This window comes from Sapajus apella, unplaced genomic scaffold, assembly GCF_009761245.1.
Source record: "Sapajus apella isolate SASKATOON/1434 unplaced genomic scaffold, GSC_monkey_1.0 scaffold22, whole genome shotgun sequence".
Classification (NCBI taxonomy): Eukaryota; Metazoa; Chordata; class Mammalia; order Primates; family Cebidae; genus Sapajus; species Sapajus apella.
In genome coordinates, this window is record NW_022436962.1 from 497832 (window position 1) to 513782 (window position 15951).

The 15951-nt window shown below is 35.3% G+C and overlaps 1 protein-coding gene across 2 annotated transcripts in view; it reads right to left on the reverse strand.

The window, feature by feature from the left end:
* ASPM (assembly factor for spindle microtubules) overlaps nt 1-15951 on the reverse strand; it is a 62468-nt gene that overhangs the window by 14495 nt on the left and 32022 nt on the right. The window contains exon 17 of one of the 2 annotated variants that reach the window (XM_032288615.1): nt 670-1068. In XM_032288615.1, coding sequence (XP_032144506.1) covers nt 670-1068 — 399 coding nt within the window. Of the gene's footprint in view, nt 1-669; nt 5428-15951 lie in introns of both variants that reach the window. The other variant, XM_032288614.1, reaches the window with a different exon arrangement.

Here is a 15951-nt window from a genome sequence, read left to right on the forward strand (position 1 = left end):
GAACATATCACATCTGGGTTAAAGCCCAGGTTTTTGCAAGTAGAACAGAAATAGCTCAAGTACTTAGATTCAGTTCCTGGATCTGCCTCTGTGCAACACTGGCCAAGGTACTTAACCTATATCATCTCCCTCATATTTTAAAACAGATTAATACTGTATGTTCCTCACACATTTGGCAAATAGATGAAACAAAATAATATAAAAGTGCTTTGGAAGCCAAAACTACTAAATACTTGGAATAAAGTATGTCTAGTAGGCTAAGCAGCAGGCATCTCTGGTTAACAGATTAGAGGAACGAAGTTACTCTGTTTTGCCTACATTATGCCAAATAATACTTCATCTTAGCTTATATTTTCTATTGAAAGAAATAACTTTGCCAAATATAGAGCTCCCATTTTCTCAAAATTCTTTGAAGAGTGCTACAATTAACACATACTGAAATGCACGACACAGGGTAGGGTGACCATGGCCAGAACAATCCCAGTTCTGTGTTGTCTTGGCTGACCTATAGGTGCCATTTCCCACTCTCAAAAATGTTCCACTTTGGAAGATAAATGGTCACCTCAACTAAGTATTACTCTTTATGACCTGCTTAAGCTCATTTTATACATTCTAACAAATACTGGTCAAAACAAAGACTGGAAGTTTTATATTTAAATAGAGAAATACCTGAATTTTTATGGTGCTATTTTTAATTTTCTGAAACTTCCGTTTCTGTATAAATCCTTTGGTTCTAGCTTGAATAATGATAACACTGCTTCTGATCTGTATGTAAACTTGTCTTTGATGTTTTGCAGACAGAAATGCTCTGTAGTGATTTTGTAAAACCACTGCTGCTTTTCTATAGAGTAAAAACTGTTTTCTGGTTTGCCACGTCCTAAAATAATGCTGTAAAGTGACAGCAGCTCTTTTCTGCTGAACAAATCTTCTCCGATACACAGCCATCTGAAGGAAGAACTGAATCCGTAGGGCAGCACATTTCTGTGTTTCCAGTTTTCTTGTGATCATTCTACGAAAAGCTTTTTGAATGGTTACTGCAGCCCTACTTTGAGAATGATACTCTGCTTCCTGTGAACAAGCAAGACAAGAAGCTTTATACCACTCTTGAATTATAACACCCTCACTTCCAACAGCTTCATATTGAGCTTTACTTCTGTAACAGTAGAGAGCAGACCGGTTCACAATAGCTGCCATCTTTTCCTGGGATAAGTTTTTCAATTTTTGTCTAACTTTCATGCCTCTAAAAGCAGCCTGAATAGTTCGTACAGATTTCTGAACTGCTAAAAAAGTTTTTCTTTCTGTTTTTACTCTAATATACAACCTATAATAATTCTGTATAACCACAATGGCAGTTTTCTTTGTTTGATAATCAACTTTGGCCCTGTGCATTCGATAGAATGACTGAATTCGTGTGGCAGCCAGGTGCATATTTTGGATATCCCTTCGTACTTTAAAGCCTCTGTAATAAGACTGTATGCAAATAACTGCTTGGGTATGCACTGCAGTTAGTTTTCTGTATCTTCTTTGAATAGAAACTACTGGTGCTCTAAGGTGGAGATAATGCTTCTTTATTTTAAAGGCATTACAATGCTTCTGAATAATAATGGAAGTCTGGTGCTGTTCCTGAATCAGTTTTTTTATGTTCATGTCCTGAAAACTTGCCTGAGCACAAGTCTCTGCTTTCTTAAGTTCATTGTGTTGAAGTGCTTTGTGTTTCTCTTTATTAGCTCTATATTTTTCTTGTATGATTTTTGTAGCCCACTGAAGATTTTGGTATAAACAATACTGCCTATACATTCTGTATGTGCTTTGTATTATGATAGCAGCTTTGTGTTTTTCCCTTAAAAGTTGTCTTGCTTTCATTCCTCTATATGCAGCCTGAATAATCACAGCAGAATGCCATTGTTTGGTATAATTTTCTCTTTGCAATTTTGAAGCTCTATATGTTCGATAATGTTGCTGAATTAGAATTGAGGCATGTTTCCAAGTCTGAAATGTAATATATGTTCTGTGCATCCTGAAAGTGGCCTGGATGAGAACTGCAGCCCTATGCATTTCTTGTAACTTCTTCTTGACCATCAGTCTTCGGTAAGATGACTGTATTGTAATGGCTGCCTTTCGTAACTGCAAGAATTGGTGCAATTTATGTTTGGCACAAATGGTGGCTCGATATTTCCTCTGAATAAAAATAGCAGCTTTTTTGAGGGAAATGAATCTTCTCCTCACCAGTAATGATCTAAACCTACTCTGAATAAGGATTGCAGAGGAATGCATACTCTTCAAATGGCTTCTAGTTTTCCTGCCCCTGAATGCAGCCTGAAGTATCACAGCAGAGTGTCTTTGTCTGAGATAATGCTGCCTCTGCAGTTTTGCAGCTCTGTTTGCTTGGTATTGCTGCTGGATCACAACGGAGGCCTGTTTCAAAGCCTGATATCTCCTATGTACTCTGTGCATTCTGAAAGTAGCCTGGATGAAAGTAGCAGCCCTATGCATCTCTCGCATCTTTTTCCTTATCATCCATCTTCTGTATGATGACTGGATTTTAATAGCCGCATTTTGTAATCGAAGGAACTGTAAGTGATGCTTTGTACAAAGATGTGCCCGATATTTTCTCTGAATCCAAATGGCAGTTTTCTTGAGAGACAGAAATCTTCTTCTCATCATTAGAGTTCTGAATCTCCTCTGAATGAGGGTTGCAGCTATATGCATCGTTTTTAAATGTCTTCTAGCTTTCATTCCCCTAAAAATAGCCTGAATGTGTATTACAGAATGCCTCAGTTTGTTATACCTTTGAAATTGTATGTTTCTTTCTTTCACTGCCCGGTATCTTTGCTGTACCGTTTTTGTTATTTTCTTTAACTTATTAAAATATGTTTGCTGTCTATACCTTCTGTAGTTTGACTGAATGAGTATTGCTGCAATCTGCAACTTTCTTAGAGTCTGTCTCACTCTTACTCCTCTAAAGTTTGCCTGAAGGACATTAACAGCTTTCAAAATTTTCAGGTAATTTTCACGCTGCATTTTACCTTGATAATATGCTCTATATCTTACTTGAATAACTATAGTTGCTTTTCTCATTGTATGGTATCTTATTCTTGACTGATGCATTTTAAACACGGCTTTAATAAAAGTGGCTGCCCGGTGCATGTGTTGAATATGTCTTCTAACTCTAATACCTCTATAAACAGCTTGGATTTTAATTGCTGTCTTCTTCAAATTATGATACTCCTTATAGTGATGGTTTGTAATTTTAATACCTCTATACCATCTCTGAATTATAATAGCTGAAGCTCTATAGGCTGCATATTTCTTCTTGGTTTTGTAAGCTCTGTATTTAGACTGTAGAGTGATTGCTGCTTTGTTGCAATCCTTTATTCTTTTTCTCACTTTCATACCACGATAAGCTGACTGTAAAGTTACTACAGCTGCTTTTGTTTTCAAATACAAACAATGCTGTTCTCTTCCAATACTGTAAGCCCTATAATACTTTTGAATCAGAAGAGCAGCTTTTTTCATGATTTTCCACTTCTTTTGTTGCACATGCATTCTGTAGTATGACTGTATGATGATAGCACATTTATGTTGCCTTTGAAGCTGTTTTCTCAGTGTTTTTCCCTTCCACATAGATTGAAGCATCAGTACTGAATGACGGAGTTCAATATACTCCATACGTTGCTTCCTTCCTGCAGTCCATGCTCTCAAATGTTGCTGGATGACTAATGCTGCTGTTTTAAACAATCTAAACTGCTTCTGGGCCTTGGCCATTCTAAAAGCAGACTGAATCTTCATTGCAGCTTGATGTTCCCTTCTTATCTGTTTCCGAACCTTCCAGCCACGATAAGCAGACTGGAGCAAAATCACAGCTGCCTTTGTCTTTAAAAAATGTGTTCTTATAGCATAAAGAGTCTTGTATGCCCTGTACCATCTCTGAATCTTTATAATAGATTGAAGTACAGATTGGTATTTTACCCTTTTACTATAGCCTCTAAAAGCAGACTGAATTTTAACAGCAGCTATAGATTGTTGTTTGATTAGCTGGCGTACTTTATAACCTCTGTAAGCTGCTTGCAAGCAAGTAGCTGCCTTTTTGACCTGCAAAAAGTTCTTCCTCTGATTAACCTGTGCTTTGTAGGAGTGATAGTAATTCTGAATGATAATAACTGCTTTATACATTTTCAGGTAGTACTGCCGAGCCTTTCTCATTCTGAAATAAGACTGTAGTGAAATAACAGCTTTCCTTTGCAACCTCATCTGCTTTCGGACCAGGTATCCTCTAACAAAAGCTTGCAGTTTGATACAAGATTCCCGCATCTGCATATACTCTTCTCTCTTTTGTGCAGCCAGTTTTTTGGAACGGTAACATTGCTGGATAAACAGTGCAGTTGCTCTTAAATGCAAATATTGTTTACGTGTTTGTTTCATCTTAACAATTGACTGCAATTTTATTGTGGCATTTTTTAGGCTCAAAAATTCCTTTTTAGAAACATAAGCACGATAATGTGATTGAATCTTTATCACAGATGTGAGGATGTGAATATACATTTTCCTGGCTTGCATCCCTCTATATGCAGACTGTAGAACAATGACAGCAGAGCGTGTTTTCTGGTAAGATGCTAGAACTTTCCTTGCAAAAATGTAAGCTTGGAAATGAGTCTGAATTATAACAGCTGCTTTCTTCATCTTCTTGTATTTCTGTAATTGTTGATGTTTTCTTACGTGTGCCTGCAATTTGATAATAATCTTCTTAAGGTTTAAAAATCGAACTCTGTCTTGTCTCATTCTCCAATATGACTGAATAACACAAGCAGCTCTAATTTGTCTATGTAAATTATGAGCTTTCAGTCTCCTAAAAGCAGTTTGTAATTGAATGGCTGCAGCTCGTTTCTGCAAATAGTTGGTGCGCTCAATCTTTCCTTTCAGATATGCTCTGTAATACTTCTGGATAGTTAGTATGGACTCTTTTCTTCTTTTATATAACTTTTGGGCTTGAAAGCACCGAAATCTTTTCTGAATGATAACAACACAAGATCTAACATAAACATATTTCCGTAATTGTTTATGCATTCTATACCACGATTGTATGACAACAGCAGATTTTTCTTCTTTAGCTCGTTTCCTTAAATGCCATTCTCTAAAAGCTCTTTGCAATGTTATCGTGGCTTTTACTTGTAATTGCATTTTACGTCGCTTCCATCTTCTGAACATAGCCTGGATTACAAGAGATGATGATTTTAGCATTTCATATCTTTGTTGATCTTGTTTTCTTCTTAAATAAGCACGCCAATGCCTCTGAATTGTAACTGTAGCCCAAAGATATCGTTTATAATATGTAACAGCAATTATCATTCTTATCCTAGATTGTAGGATGATCGAATAATATTTCAATTTCAGAAATCTTTTTCTAGTAGAATATCTTCTCCAATATCCCTGGAAAAGGTAAGAAAGGATAAATAGTAAAATAGGCATAGCTTTCTATATTTAACAGTTTTGAAATACCAATTTTTCTAACATTCTGCTTAAAAATAAACACATTGAATTAGAAAACTAATAATTTTTTGCAAGATATTTGTTTCTTTTGTTTTTAGTTTAGTTTTTACATTGATCAATTCAAAGATCTATCCAAATCCTCATTATATTTATATACTGCATTTCTATTCCAAAGTTATAAGAAACATAAGCAAGGTTATGTTATATTAGAAACAAAAGTCAAAATAAAACTGTAATATTCTTTGTTATCTATTGATTCTAAGTAATTTCCTATGAGTTTATTTCTGGGCCTTATATGGTCCCCTTATTTTAAGGTTTCTAAGCTATCTTATAATGATTAGAAACTGTTTATGTGATGTGTCCTGCATCATCACATTACAGGCTTGATAATATTAATATAGGAATTTAGGAATAAATGAACCAGATCACTCTCAGAGTCATTATTTTCTTTAAGAATAAAGTTACTTCCTTTTCCCAAATTTAGGAACTATAAATACATGGCTTAAAAGCAAAATTCTAGAAAGTCTTGAGAAATGACAGAACTTTTGTCTTTTGAAAAGCCATGGTTACAATGGTTAACCTGATAATATGTTGGCTCAACAAAATGAACTACAAAATCTCAAGCTAATTCCAGTTGCTGGTATCTAAAATGTTCCCAGGCTAATAAAGCTCTAGATGTTTTAGCAATAAGACTATTCCTTTGTACAAACATTCCAAACATTGCTAAGATTGGGGGTGGCGTGGAGAGGTTGTTCTCTATTACATCTTACTTTTTCTCACATAAAAGTAGAGTAATATAAGGACTGGCTACCTCAGTCTACTATAGCAGCATCGAGTTTGCTTGCGGCTATGACTGCCCTAAGCATACTTCCCATGGGTGAGGAGCCTTAAGGAGAACATGTGCATCCCTTTATCACAAGTTTTATTGCCTTTCTCTACTAAGAGTTACCTGAGGTTTTCTTTGTACTTTTCAACCTGACAAGAACTTGACTGTATACATATTATTTCTCTTACCAAAAAGAGATGCACAAGTGATTAAAACATTTATCCAGCAACAGTTAAATTTATTTGTACAAACATATTTTGAAAATGACAAACTACATAAAGTATTAAGCTGCTTTAAAATAGGGCAAAGTAAAGTAGAAATAGCACTCGGAAATGCAGACATTATTTTTCTTTTGAGCTCCCACCCCCAACAGATATTTCTACGTAAAATCCTCAAACTATGAAATTGAAAAATCAGTGTGTACAGACTCTATACATTAATAATCACCTTTTCTAAATTACTATTACTACCCCATTGCTGAAATGTTAATTAATGTTGATATATAACATGGAAGATAAGTTCATCTCCCCTCCTAACAGTTTTGCTTATTACAATAGCAATTTTTTCACCATTGTCATACAGTTCTCAAAAATAAATAGCTTTTACTAAGAAGCACATTACGTGCAATTTTCTCACTTATTCTCACAAAAATACAGTAAGTTGGCATTCTTTCTTCACTTAAAGGAACACTCATATTACAAAACTTTTTGCAAAGTCCCACAGCAAACAAAAATAACTGATATTAGGATCTAGATTATTACACCAAAATCAAGTGTTCTCTCTACTCTACCACAGATATCTGTAGTAGGTTGATTGCACTAACAGCCCAATTCTTCATCTCTTCCAGTAACTATAACCTGTGACCATACTTTGTTTTTCCTCTCACAAAAGTTTCTCTGCTTGGCCCTGCTGTGCTGAGATATGGTCACAGTCATGGAAAGAATGCAGTAGAGCAGTGTAAATAAATCTTCAGTTTTCTGGTCAAAGGATGAAACAAGGCAGCCCTAAGAAACTAGAGGGTACTAGGGAGATTGTAGGGACTTGGGAGCTCAGGGAAACAATCTGATAATGTTGTTTATGAATTTCTAAGTTCATCACCATGCTGTGCACAGTGTGAATCTAGACCACATAGGCTATAGACTTTAAGAACTGAAAAAGATACAGATCACAATCTAGATCATAGACTGGCTACTGGATGTTACATAATGAAACTGGTATGACACAAATATCACTATAAGGCTTTCAAAAAGGAGCTGACATTGAAGCTACACCCATGGAAGGCTGATGAGAACTTGTGGCCTGAACCCAATCAGGTGAATCAGCTGCTAAAACTAAAATATCAACATTCTCCAGAGGATTTAAACAAAATATAGAGTCTCATAACATTAAATTTCCAGAATGCAATTAAAAAATATTTTGTCATACAACATAACAGAAAAATTTCAACTTGCACAGAAAAAGACAATCAACAGATGCCAATGATGAGATGACAAAGATACTGGAATTGGAATTAACTGACAAAGACTTTAGAGCAGATAAAGTAAAAATGTCCCAACAAGTTGAAACTAATGGAAAGATAAAACATCTCAGTAAAGACATCAAAGATATGAGTAAGAACCAAGTGAGAATAGTAGAACTGAAAAACACACTAACCAAAATAAAAATTCACTGGTATGGCACAATTGCAGAATGGAGATGACAGCCAAGATAGCAAATAGCTTTGTGGGCCAATTCTGTCAAAGCAAGTCATTTCTGCTATTGCAGTACAAAAACAGCTCCCAAATAATACATAAACAAATAGTTGTGGCCATATTCTAAAAAACTTTATTTACAAAAACATGTAGTAGGCCAAATCTGGCCTGCATATACGACAATCCCTGACTGTGACAGACCATATTCTGGGTCATAAACTGAACTTTATCAAATAGGAAATAACTGAAATCACAGTCTGTGCTCTGGTCATAATGGAATTGAACAAAGTAACAAATAATAGGAAAATCTCTAAACACTTAGAAAGCAAATAACATATTCTGAAACTTTAAATCATAAAAAAACTCAAGAAAAATTAAAAACTATCTCAACTAAATGAAAACAAAAATATACCATATTAAAATCTGTAGTATGTGGCTAAACCTGTACTTAGAAGAAAATTTATACCATTACTGGGTTACATTAACAGTAGAAGAACTCAAATCAGTTAGTCAAGGTTATACTTAAAGAAACTATAAAAAGAAAAGCACAAGAACAGAAAACCAAACACTGCATGTTCTCACTCATAAGTCGGTGTTGAACAATGAGAACAACACATGGACACAGGGAGGGGAACATCACACACTGGGGCCTGTCAGGGGATAAGGAGATAGGAGAGGGGTAGCAGGGAGTGAGAGGCTAGGGGAGGTACAGCATTAGAAGAAATACCTAATGTAGATGACAGGGAGATGGATGCAGCAAACCACCATGGCACATGTATACCTATGTAACAAATCTGCATGTTCTGCACACATACCCCAGAACTTAAAGTATACTACTAATAAAAGAAAAGCAAAATTAATCAAACAAGAAATAATAAAGACCAAGCAGAGACCCATGAAGCCAAAGTGATGTCCACTGAAAAGATCAAGAGAACTAAAACTCTAGCAAGACTGACAAAGAAGAAAAGAAAAGATACAAATTATCAATATCAGGAAGAAAAAAGAAATATCACTGCAGACTCCCCAGGCATCAAAAGGATATTAAAGACATACTTTGAATTTACACATGTAAATTCAACAACTTGGATGAAATAGACCAATTCCTTGAAAATTAGAAACTGCCAAAACTCATCAAAGACAAATAGTCCTATACAAATTTGAAAAACAGAATCTGGCCAGGTACAGTAGCTCACACCTGTACTACTAGCACTTTGAGAGGCCAAGGTGAGAGGATCACTTGAGCCTGGAAGTGCGAGACCAGCCTGGGCAACTTAGTGAGACCCCATCTCCACAAAAAATATAAAAATTAGTTGAGTGTTGTGGTACATGCCTGTAGTCTCAGTTACTTGGGAGGCTGAGGTGGGATGGCTTGAGCCTAGGAGATTAAGGCTGCAGTGAGCAGTGTTTGCACCACTGCACTCCAGCATGGGTGACAAAACAAGACCCTGTCTCTAAGAAAAAAAAGTCTGGAGAAGAATAATGTTTGAGATGATGAATATGCTAATTGTCCTAATGTAATCGCTATACAGTATATGTATCAAAACATCACTATGTACTCTATGAATATGCACAATTAGGTAAAAAAAAAGAGGAAAAAATAAAATAGAAATTTCCACCCTAATATAGTATCACTGATGAGTTCTATAAAATAATTAAAGAAAAATTAATACCAATTGTCAACAATCTCTTCCAGAAAACATAAAAGAACACTGAAACTTCCCAACTAATTACACAGATGCAAAACTCTTTAGCAACGCACTAGTAAATGGAATTGATAAAATTTAAATATATATAAAAATACAGCACTAATATTTGAATTTTATCATTGGAATGTAAGTTCAACTGTAAGATTAGAGACCCAATAATTGTCAATGTATCCACTGAAGCAGAAAAAATATTTAATGAAACCCAAATCTATAATGATAAAACTCTCAGTAAACTAAGAAACAGAGACTCCTCACCTCAAAATATCTGTAAATGTGATGTAATTCTAATCAAAATTTGACAGTACTTTTTGATAAAGGGCATCTACAAGAGAATCACAGCTTATATCATACTTAATGTGTTCTAAATTGAGAACAAGGCAAGGATATTGAAACTTACCACTCCTATTTAACATCATACTGCAATTCTTGGCCAATAAAATAAAGGGGGGGGGGGAAATAAAAAAAATTTAGATTGGAAAAAAAGGCAGACAACATGACTATGTAGAAAATCTCAAAGAATCTAAAACAATAACAAACATAAAAACTTCACAGAAATAAGTGAGTTTTTAAAACAGGATTAATAGTTAACCCTGTTTAAAAAAAAAAAAAATAAAAATCAATGTCTATAAAAAAGAAACAAATAGGAACTGAAATCAAAAACCAATACTACTTAGAATAGCTCCAAAATAAATAACATACAGAGGTATAAACTAACAAAAAGCTGATGATGAACAACTCAAAGATCTAAATAAATGGAGATATATACCACCTTTGTGAACCAGAATAATCAACACACTAAAGGTATCAGTTCACCTCAAAATATCTGTAAACATGATGTAATTCTAATCAAAATTTGACAGTACTTTTTGAGGATACAGAAAAACTGCATGTAAAACTTAAGTGAAAAGACAAAGCAACTAGAAAATCCCAACTCATTTTGAAAAAAGAATAAAATTGGAAGAATCACAATATCCATTAAGGCTTAATATAAAGCTGCAGAAATCAAGAACCTGTGGCATTGGTGAAGGTACAGACACATGTATTAACGAAACAGAATATAGTTCAGAAGATCAACATGCATGTGACCAACTGATTTATGACAAAGGTGCAAAGACATTTTAATGTGGAAACCATAGTTTTTTTCAACAAATAGTGTCAGAATAATTGTACATCTATATGCAAAAAAAGTGAACATTGACCTAACCCTCAAACCTGAAATGAGAATTAACACAAAATGCATCCTAGGTCAAAATTTAGAATGAAAAATTATAAAACTTTTAGAGTACTTTGATATGACACTAAAAGCATAATCCATAAAAGAAGAAAAATAATAACTGGATTCCATCAAAATGAAATACTTCTGTTATACAAAAAAATCCTGTTAAGAGAATAAAAAGACAAGCTACAGACTGGAGGAAATAATGTGCAAATCCCTAACAAAAAAGGAGGATTTCCCTTCTAGATATTCAGATGTCACCTACTGATACAGCACAAAGCTCAAAGATAGACAAATGGACGAACGGAATAGAAAGAAGTACTAAAAACAGAATCACACATATAAGATACTTGATGTCTACTGCTTAGACAAATGGAACAGGGTAGGAAACCATGAAATAAAGCCACACATCTAAAATCACCTAATCTTTGACATAGTTGACAGTAACAAACAATGAGAAAACAATACACTATTCAATAAATGGTCAGTGCAGAAGATTAACGACTTACATAAGACTAAACCAACAAATACCCTAGAATAAAACCTAGGAAATATAATTCTGGGTATCAGCCTTGGGAAATAATTTATAACAAAGTCCCCAAAAGCAATTGCAACAAAAACGAATAACCAGCATAGTGAAGAATATAAACAACTTGATGGAGCTGAAAAATGCAGCACGAGAACTTCATTAAGCATACACAAGTTTCAATTGCTGAATCAATCAAGCAGAAAAAAGGATATCAGAGATTGAAGATCAACTCAATGAAATAAAATGAGAAGGCAAGGTTAGAGAGAAAAGAGTGAAAAGAAATGAATAAAGCCTCCAAGAAATAGGGGATTGTGTGAAAAGACCTAATCTACATTTGATCGGTATACCTGAATGTGATGGGGAGAATGAAACCAAGTTGGAAAACACTCTTCAGGATATTATCCTGAAGATAATATCCTGAGATATTATCTTGTGTGTGAGAACTCACACAACCTAGCAAGGCAGGTCAACATTCAAATCCAGGAAATACAGAGAACACCACAAAGATACTCCTTGAGAAGAGCAATCCCAAAAGGCACATAATTGTGAGATTCACCAGGGTTGAAATAAAAAAAAAAAAATGCTAAGGACAGCCAGAGAGAAAGGTCAGGCTACCCACAAAGGGAAGCCCACTAGACTCACAGCAGATCTCTCAGCAGAAACCCTAGAAGCCAAAAGAGAGTGGGGACCAATATTCAACATCCTGAAAGAAAAGAATTTTCAACCCAGAATATCATATCCAGCCAAAATAAGCTACATAAGTGAAGGAGAAATAAAATCCTTTACAGACAACTGCTGAAAGATATCTTCACAACCAGGCCTGCCCTACAAGAGCTCCTGAAGGAAGCACTAAACATGGAAAGGAACAACCAGTACCAGCAACAGCAAAAAACATATCAGATTGTAAAGATCATTGACACTATGATGAAATTACATCAACTAACAGGTAAAACAACAGCTAGCATCAAAATGGCAGGATCAAATTCAAACATAGCAATATTAACCTTATATGTAAATGGGCTAAATGCCCCAATTAAAAGACACAGACTGGCAAATTGGATAAAGAGTCAAGACCTAGGGGTGTGCTGTATTCAGGAGACCCATCTTACGTGTAAAGACACACATAGGCTAAAAATAAAGGGATGGAGGAAGATTTACCAAGCAAATGGAGAGCAAAGAAACGAAGGGGTTGCAATCCTAGTCTCTGATAAAATAGACTTGAAACCAACAAAGATTAAAAGAGACAAAGGGCATTACATAATGGTAAAGGAATCAATGCAATAAGAGGAGCTAACGATCCTAAATATATAGGCATCCAATATAGGAGCATGCAGATACATAAAGCAAGTTCTTAATGACCTACAAAGAGACTTAGACTCCCACACAATAATAGTAGGAGACTTTAACACTCCACTGTCAATATTAGATCAAAGAGATAGAAAATTAACAAGGATAACCAGGACTTGAACTCAGATCTGGACCAAGAGGACCTAATAGATATCTACAGAACTCTCCACCCCAAATCTAGATAATATACATTCTTCTCAGCACCACATTGCATTTACTCTAAAATTGACCACGTAATTGGAAGTAACTTACTCCTCAGCAATTGCAAAAGAACGAAAATCAAACCAAACCGTCTCTCAGGCCACAGTGCGATCAAATTAGAACTCAGGATTATGAAACTCACTTAAAACCACACAACTACATGAAAACTGAACAATCTGCTCCTGAATGACTACTGGACAAATAATGAAATGAAGGCAGAAATAAAGACGTTCTTTGAAACCAATGAGAACAAAGACATAACATACTAGAATCTCTGGGACACATTTAAAGCAGTGTCTAGAGGGAAATTTATAGCAATAAACGCCCACATGAGAAGCGAGGAAAGATCTAAAATCAACACCCTAATGTCACAATTAAGAGAACTAGAGGAGCAAGATCTAACAAATTCAAAATCTAGCAGAAGACAAGAAATAATAAAGATCAGAGCAGAACTGAAGGAGCTAGAGACACAAAAACCCTTCAAAAAATCAATAAATCTAAGAGCTAGATTACTGAAAAGGTCTACAAAATAAATAGACTCCTAGCCAGACTAATAAAACAAAAAAGAGAGAAGAATCAAATAGATGCAAGAAAAAATGATAAAGGGGTATCACCACCACTCTCACAGAAATCAAACTATCAGAGATTACTATAAACACCTCTATACACATAAACCAGTAAATCTAGAAGAAATGGATAAATTCCTGGACACTTACACCCTCCCAAGGCTAAACCAGGAAGAAGTTGAATCCCTGAATAGACCAATAACAAGGTCTGAAATTGAGGCAGCAATTAATAGCCTGCCTACCAAAAAAAAGTCCAGGACCGGATAGGTTCACAGCCGAATTCTACCAGACATACAAAGAGGAGGTGGTCCCATTCCTTCTGAAACTATTCCACACAATACAAAAGCGCAAATTTTCCCTAACTCATTTTATGAAACCAATATCATCGTAATGTCAAAACCTGGCAGACACAACAAAAAAAGAATATTTCAGGCCAATATCCAAGATAAACTTTGATGTGAAAATCCTCAATAAAATACTGGCAAAGTGAATCCAACAGCACATCAAAAAGCTTATCCATCACGATCAAGTAGGCTTCATCCCTGGAATGCAAGGCTGGTTCAACATATGAAAATCTATAAACATAATCCATCACATAAACAGAACCAAAGACAAAAACCACGATTATCTCAATACATGCAGAGAAGGCCTTTGACAAAATTCCACAGCCCTTTATGCTAAAACCTCTCAATAAACAAGGTATTGAAGGAATGTATCTCAAAATAATAAGAGCTATTTATGACAAACCCATTGCCAATATCATACTGAATGGCAAAAACTGGAAGCATTCCCTTTGAAAACTGGCACAAGACAAGGATGCCCTCTCTCATCAATCCTATTCAACACAGCATTGGACGTTCTGCCCAGGGCAATCAGGCAAGAAAAAGAAATAGGAAAAGAGGAAGTCAAATTTTCTCTATTTGCAGATGACATAATTGCATATTCAGAAGACCCCATTGTCTCAGCCCAAAATCTCCTTAAGCTGATGAGCAACTTCAGCAAAATCTCAGGATACAAAATCAATGTGCAAAAATCACAAGTATTCCTATATACCAATAACAGACTGAAAGAGAGCCAAATCAAGAATGAACTGCCATTCACAATTGCTACAAAGAGAATAAAATACCTAGGAATGCAACTAACAACACATGTGAAGGATCTCTTCAAGGAGAACTACAAACCACTACTCAAGGAAATAAGGGAGGACAAAACAGATGGAAAAACATTCCATGCTCACGGATAGAAAGAATCATATTGTGAAAATGGCCATGTTGCCCAAACTAATTTATAGATTCAATGCTATCCTTATCAAGCTACCACTAACTTTTGTCACAGAATTGGAAAAAAAACACCTTAAACTTCAAATGAAACCAAAAAAGAGCCCGCATAACCAAGACAGTCCTAAGGGAAAAAAAAAAAAAAAAAAAAAAGCTGGAGGCATCACACTACCTGACTTCAAACTATACTACAAGGCTACAGTAATCAAAACAGCATGGTACTGGTATCAAAACAGCATGGTACTGGCATCAAAACAGAGATACAGACCAATGGAACAGAACAGAGGCCTCAGAAATAATGCCACACATCTACAACCATCTGATCTTTGACAAACCTGACAAACAAGCAATGACGAAAGGATCCCCTGTTTAATAAATGGTGTTGGGAAAACTGGCTAGCCATATGCAGAAAGCTGAAACTGGATCACTTCCTTACCCCTTATTTAAAAATTAACTCCAGATGGATTAAAGATTTAAACATAAAACCTAACACCATAAAAACCCTAGAAGAAAAACCCAGGCAAAACCATTCAGGACATAGGCATAGGCAAGGACTTCATGCCTAAAACACCATAAGCAATGGCAACAAAAACCAAAAGAGACAAATGGGATCTAATTAAACTTAAGAGTTTCTATACAGCAAAAGAAACACTATCATTAGAGTGAACAAGCAACCAACAGAATGGAAAAAAAATTTTGCAATCCACCCATCTGACAAAGGGCTAATATTGGAATCTACAAAGAACTTAAACAAATTTACAAGAAAAAAACAAAAGACCCTATCAAAAAGTGGCTGAAGGATATGAACAGACACTTCTCAAAAGAAGTCATTTATGTAGCCAAAAAACATATTAAAAAAGGTCATCATCACTGGTCATTAGAGAAATGCAAATCAAAACCACACTGAGATACCATCTCATGCCAATTAGAATGGCAAACATTAAAAAATCAGGAGACAACAGATGCTGGAGAGAATGTGGAGAAATAGGAACACTTTTACACTGTTGGTGGGAGTGTAAATTAGTTCAACCATTGTGGAAGACAGTGTAGCAATTCCTCAAGGATCTAGTAATAGAAATTCTATTTGAGCCAGCAATCCCATTAC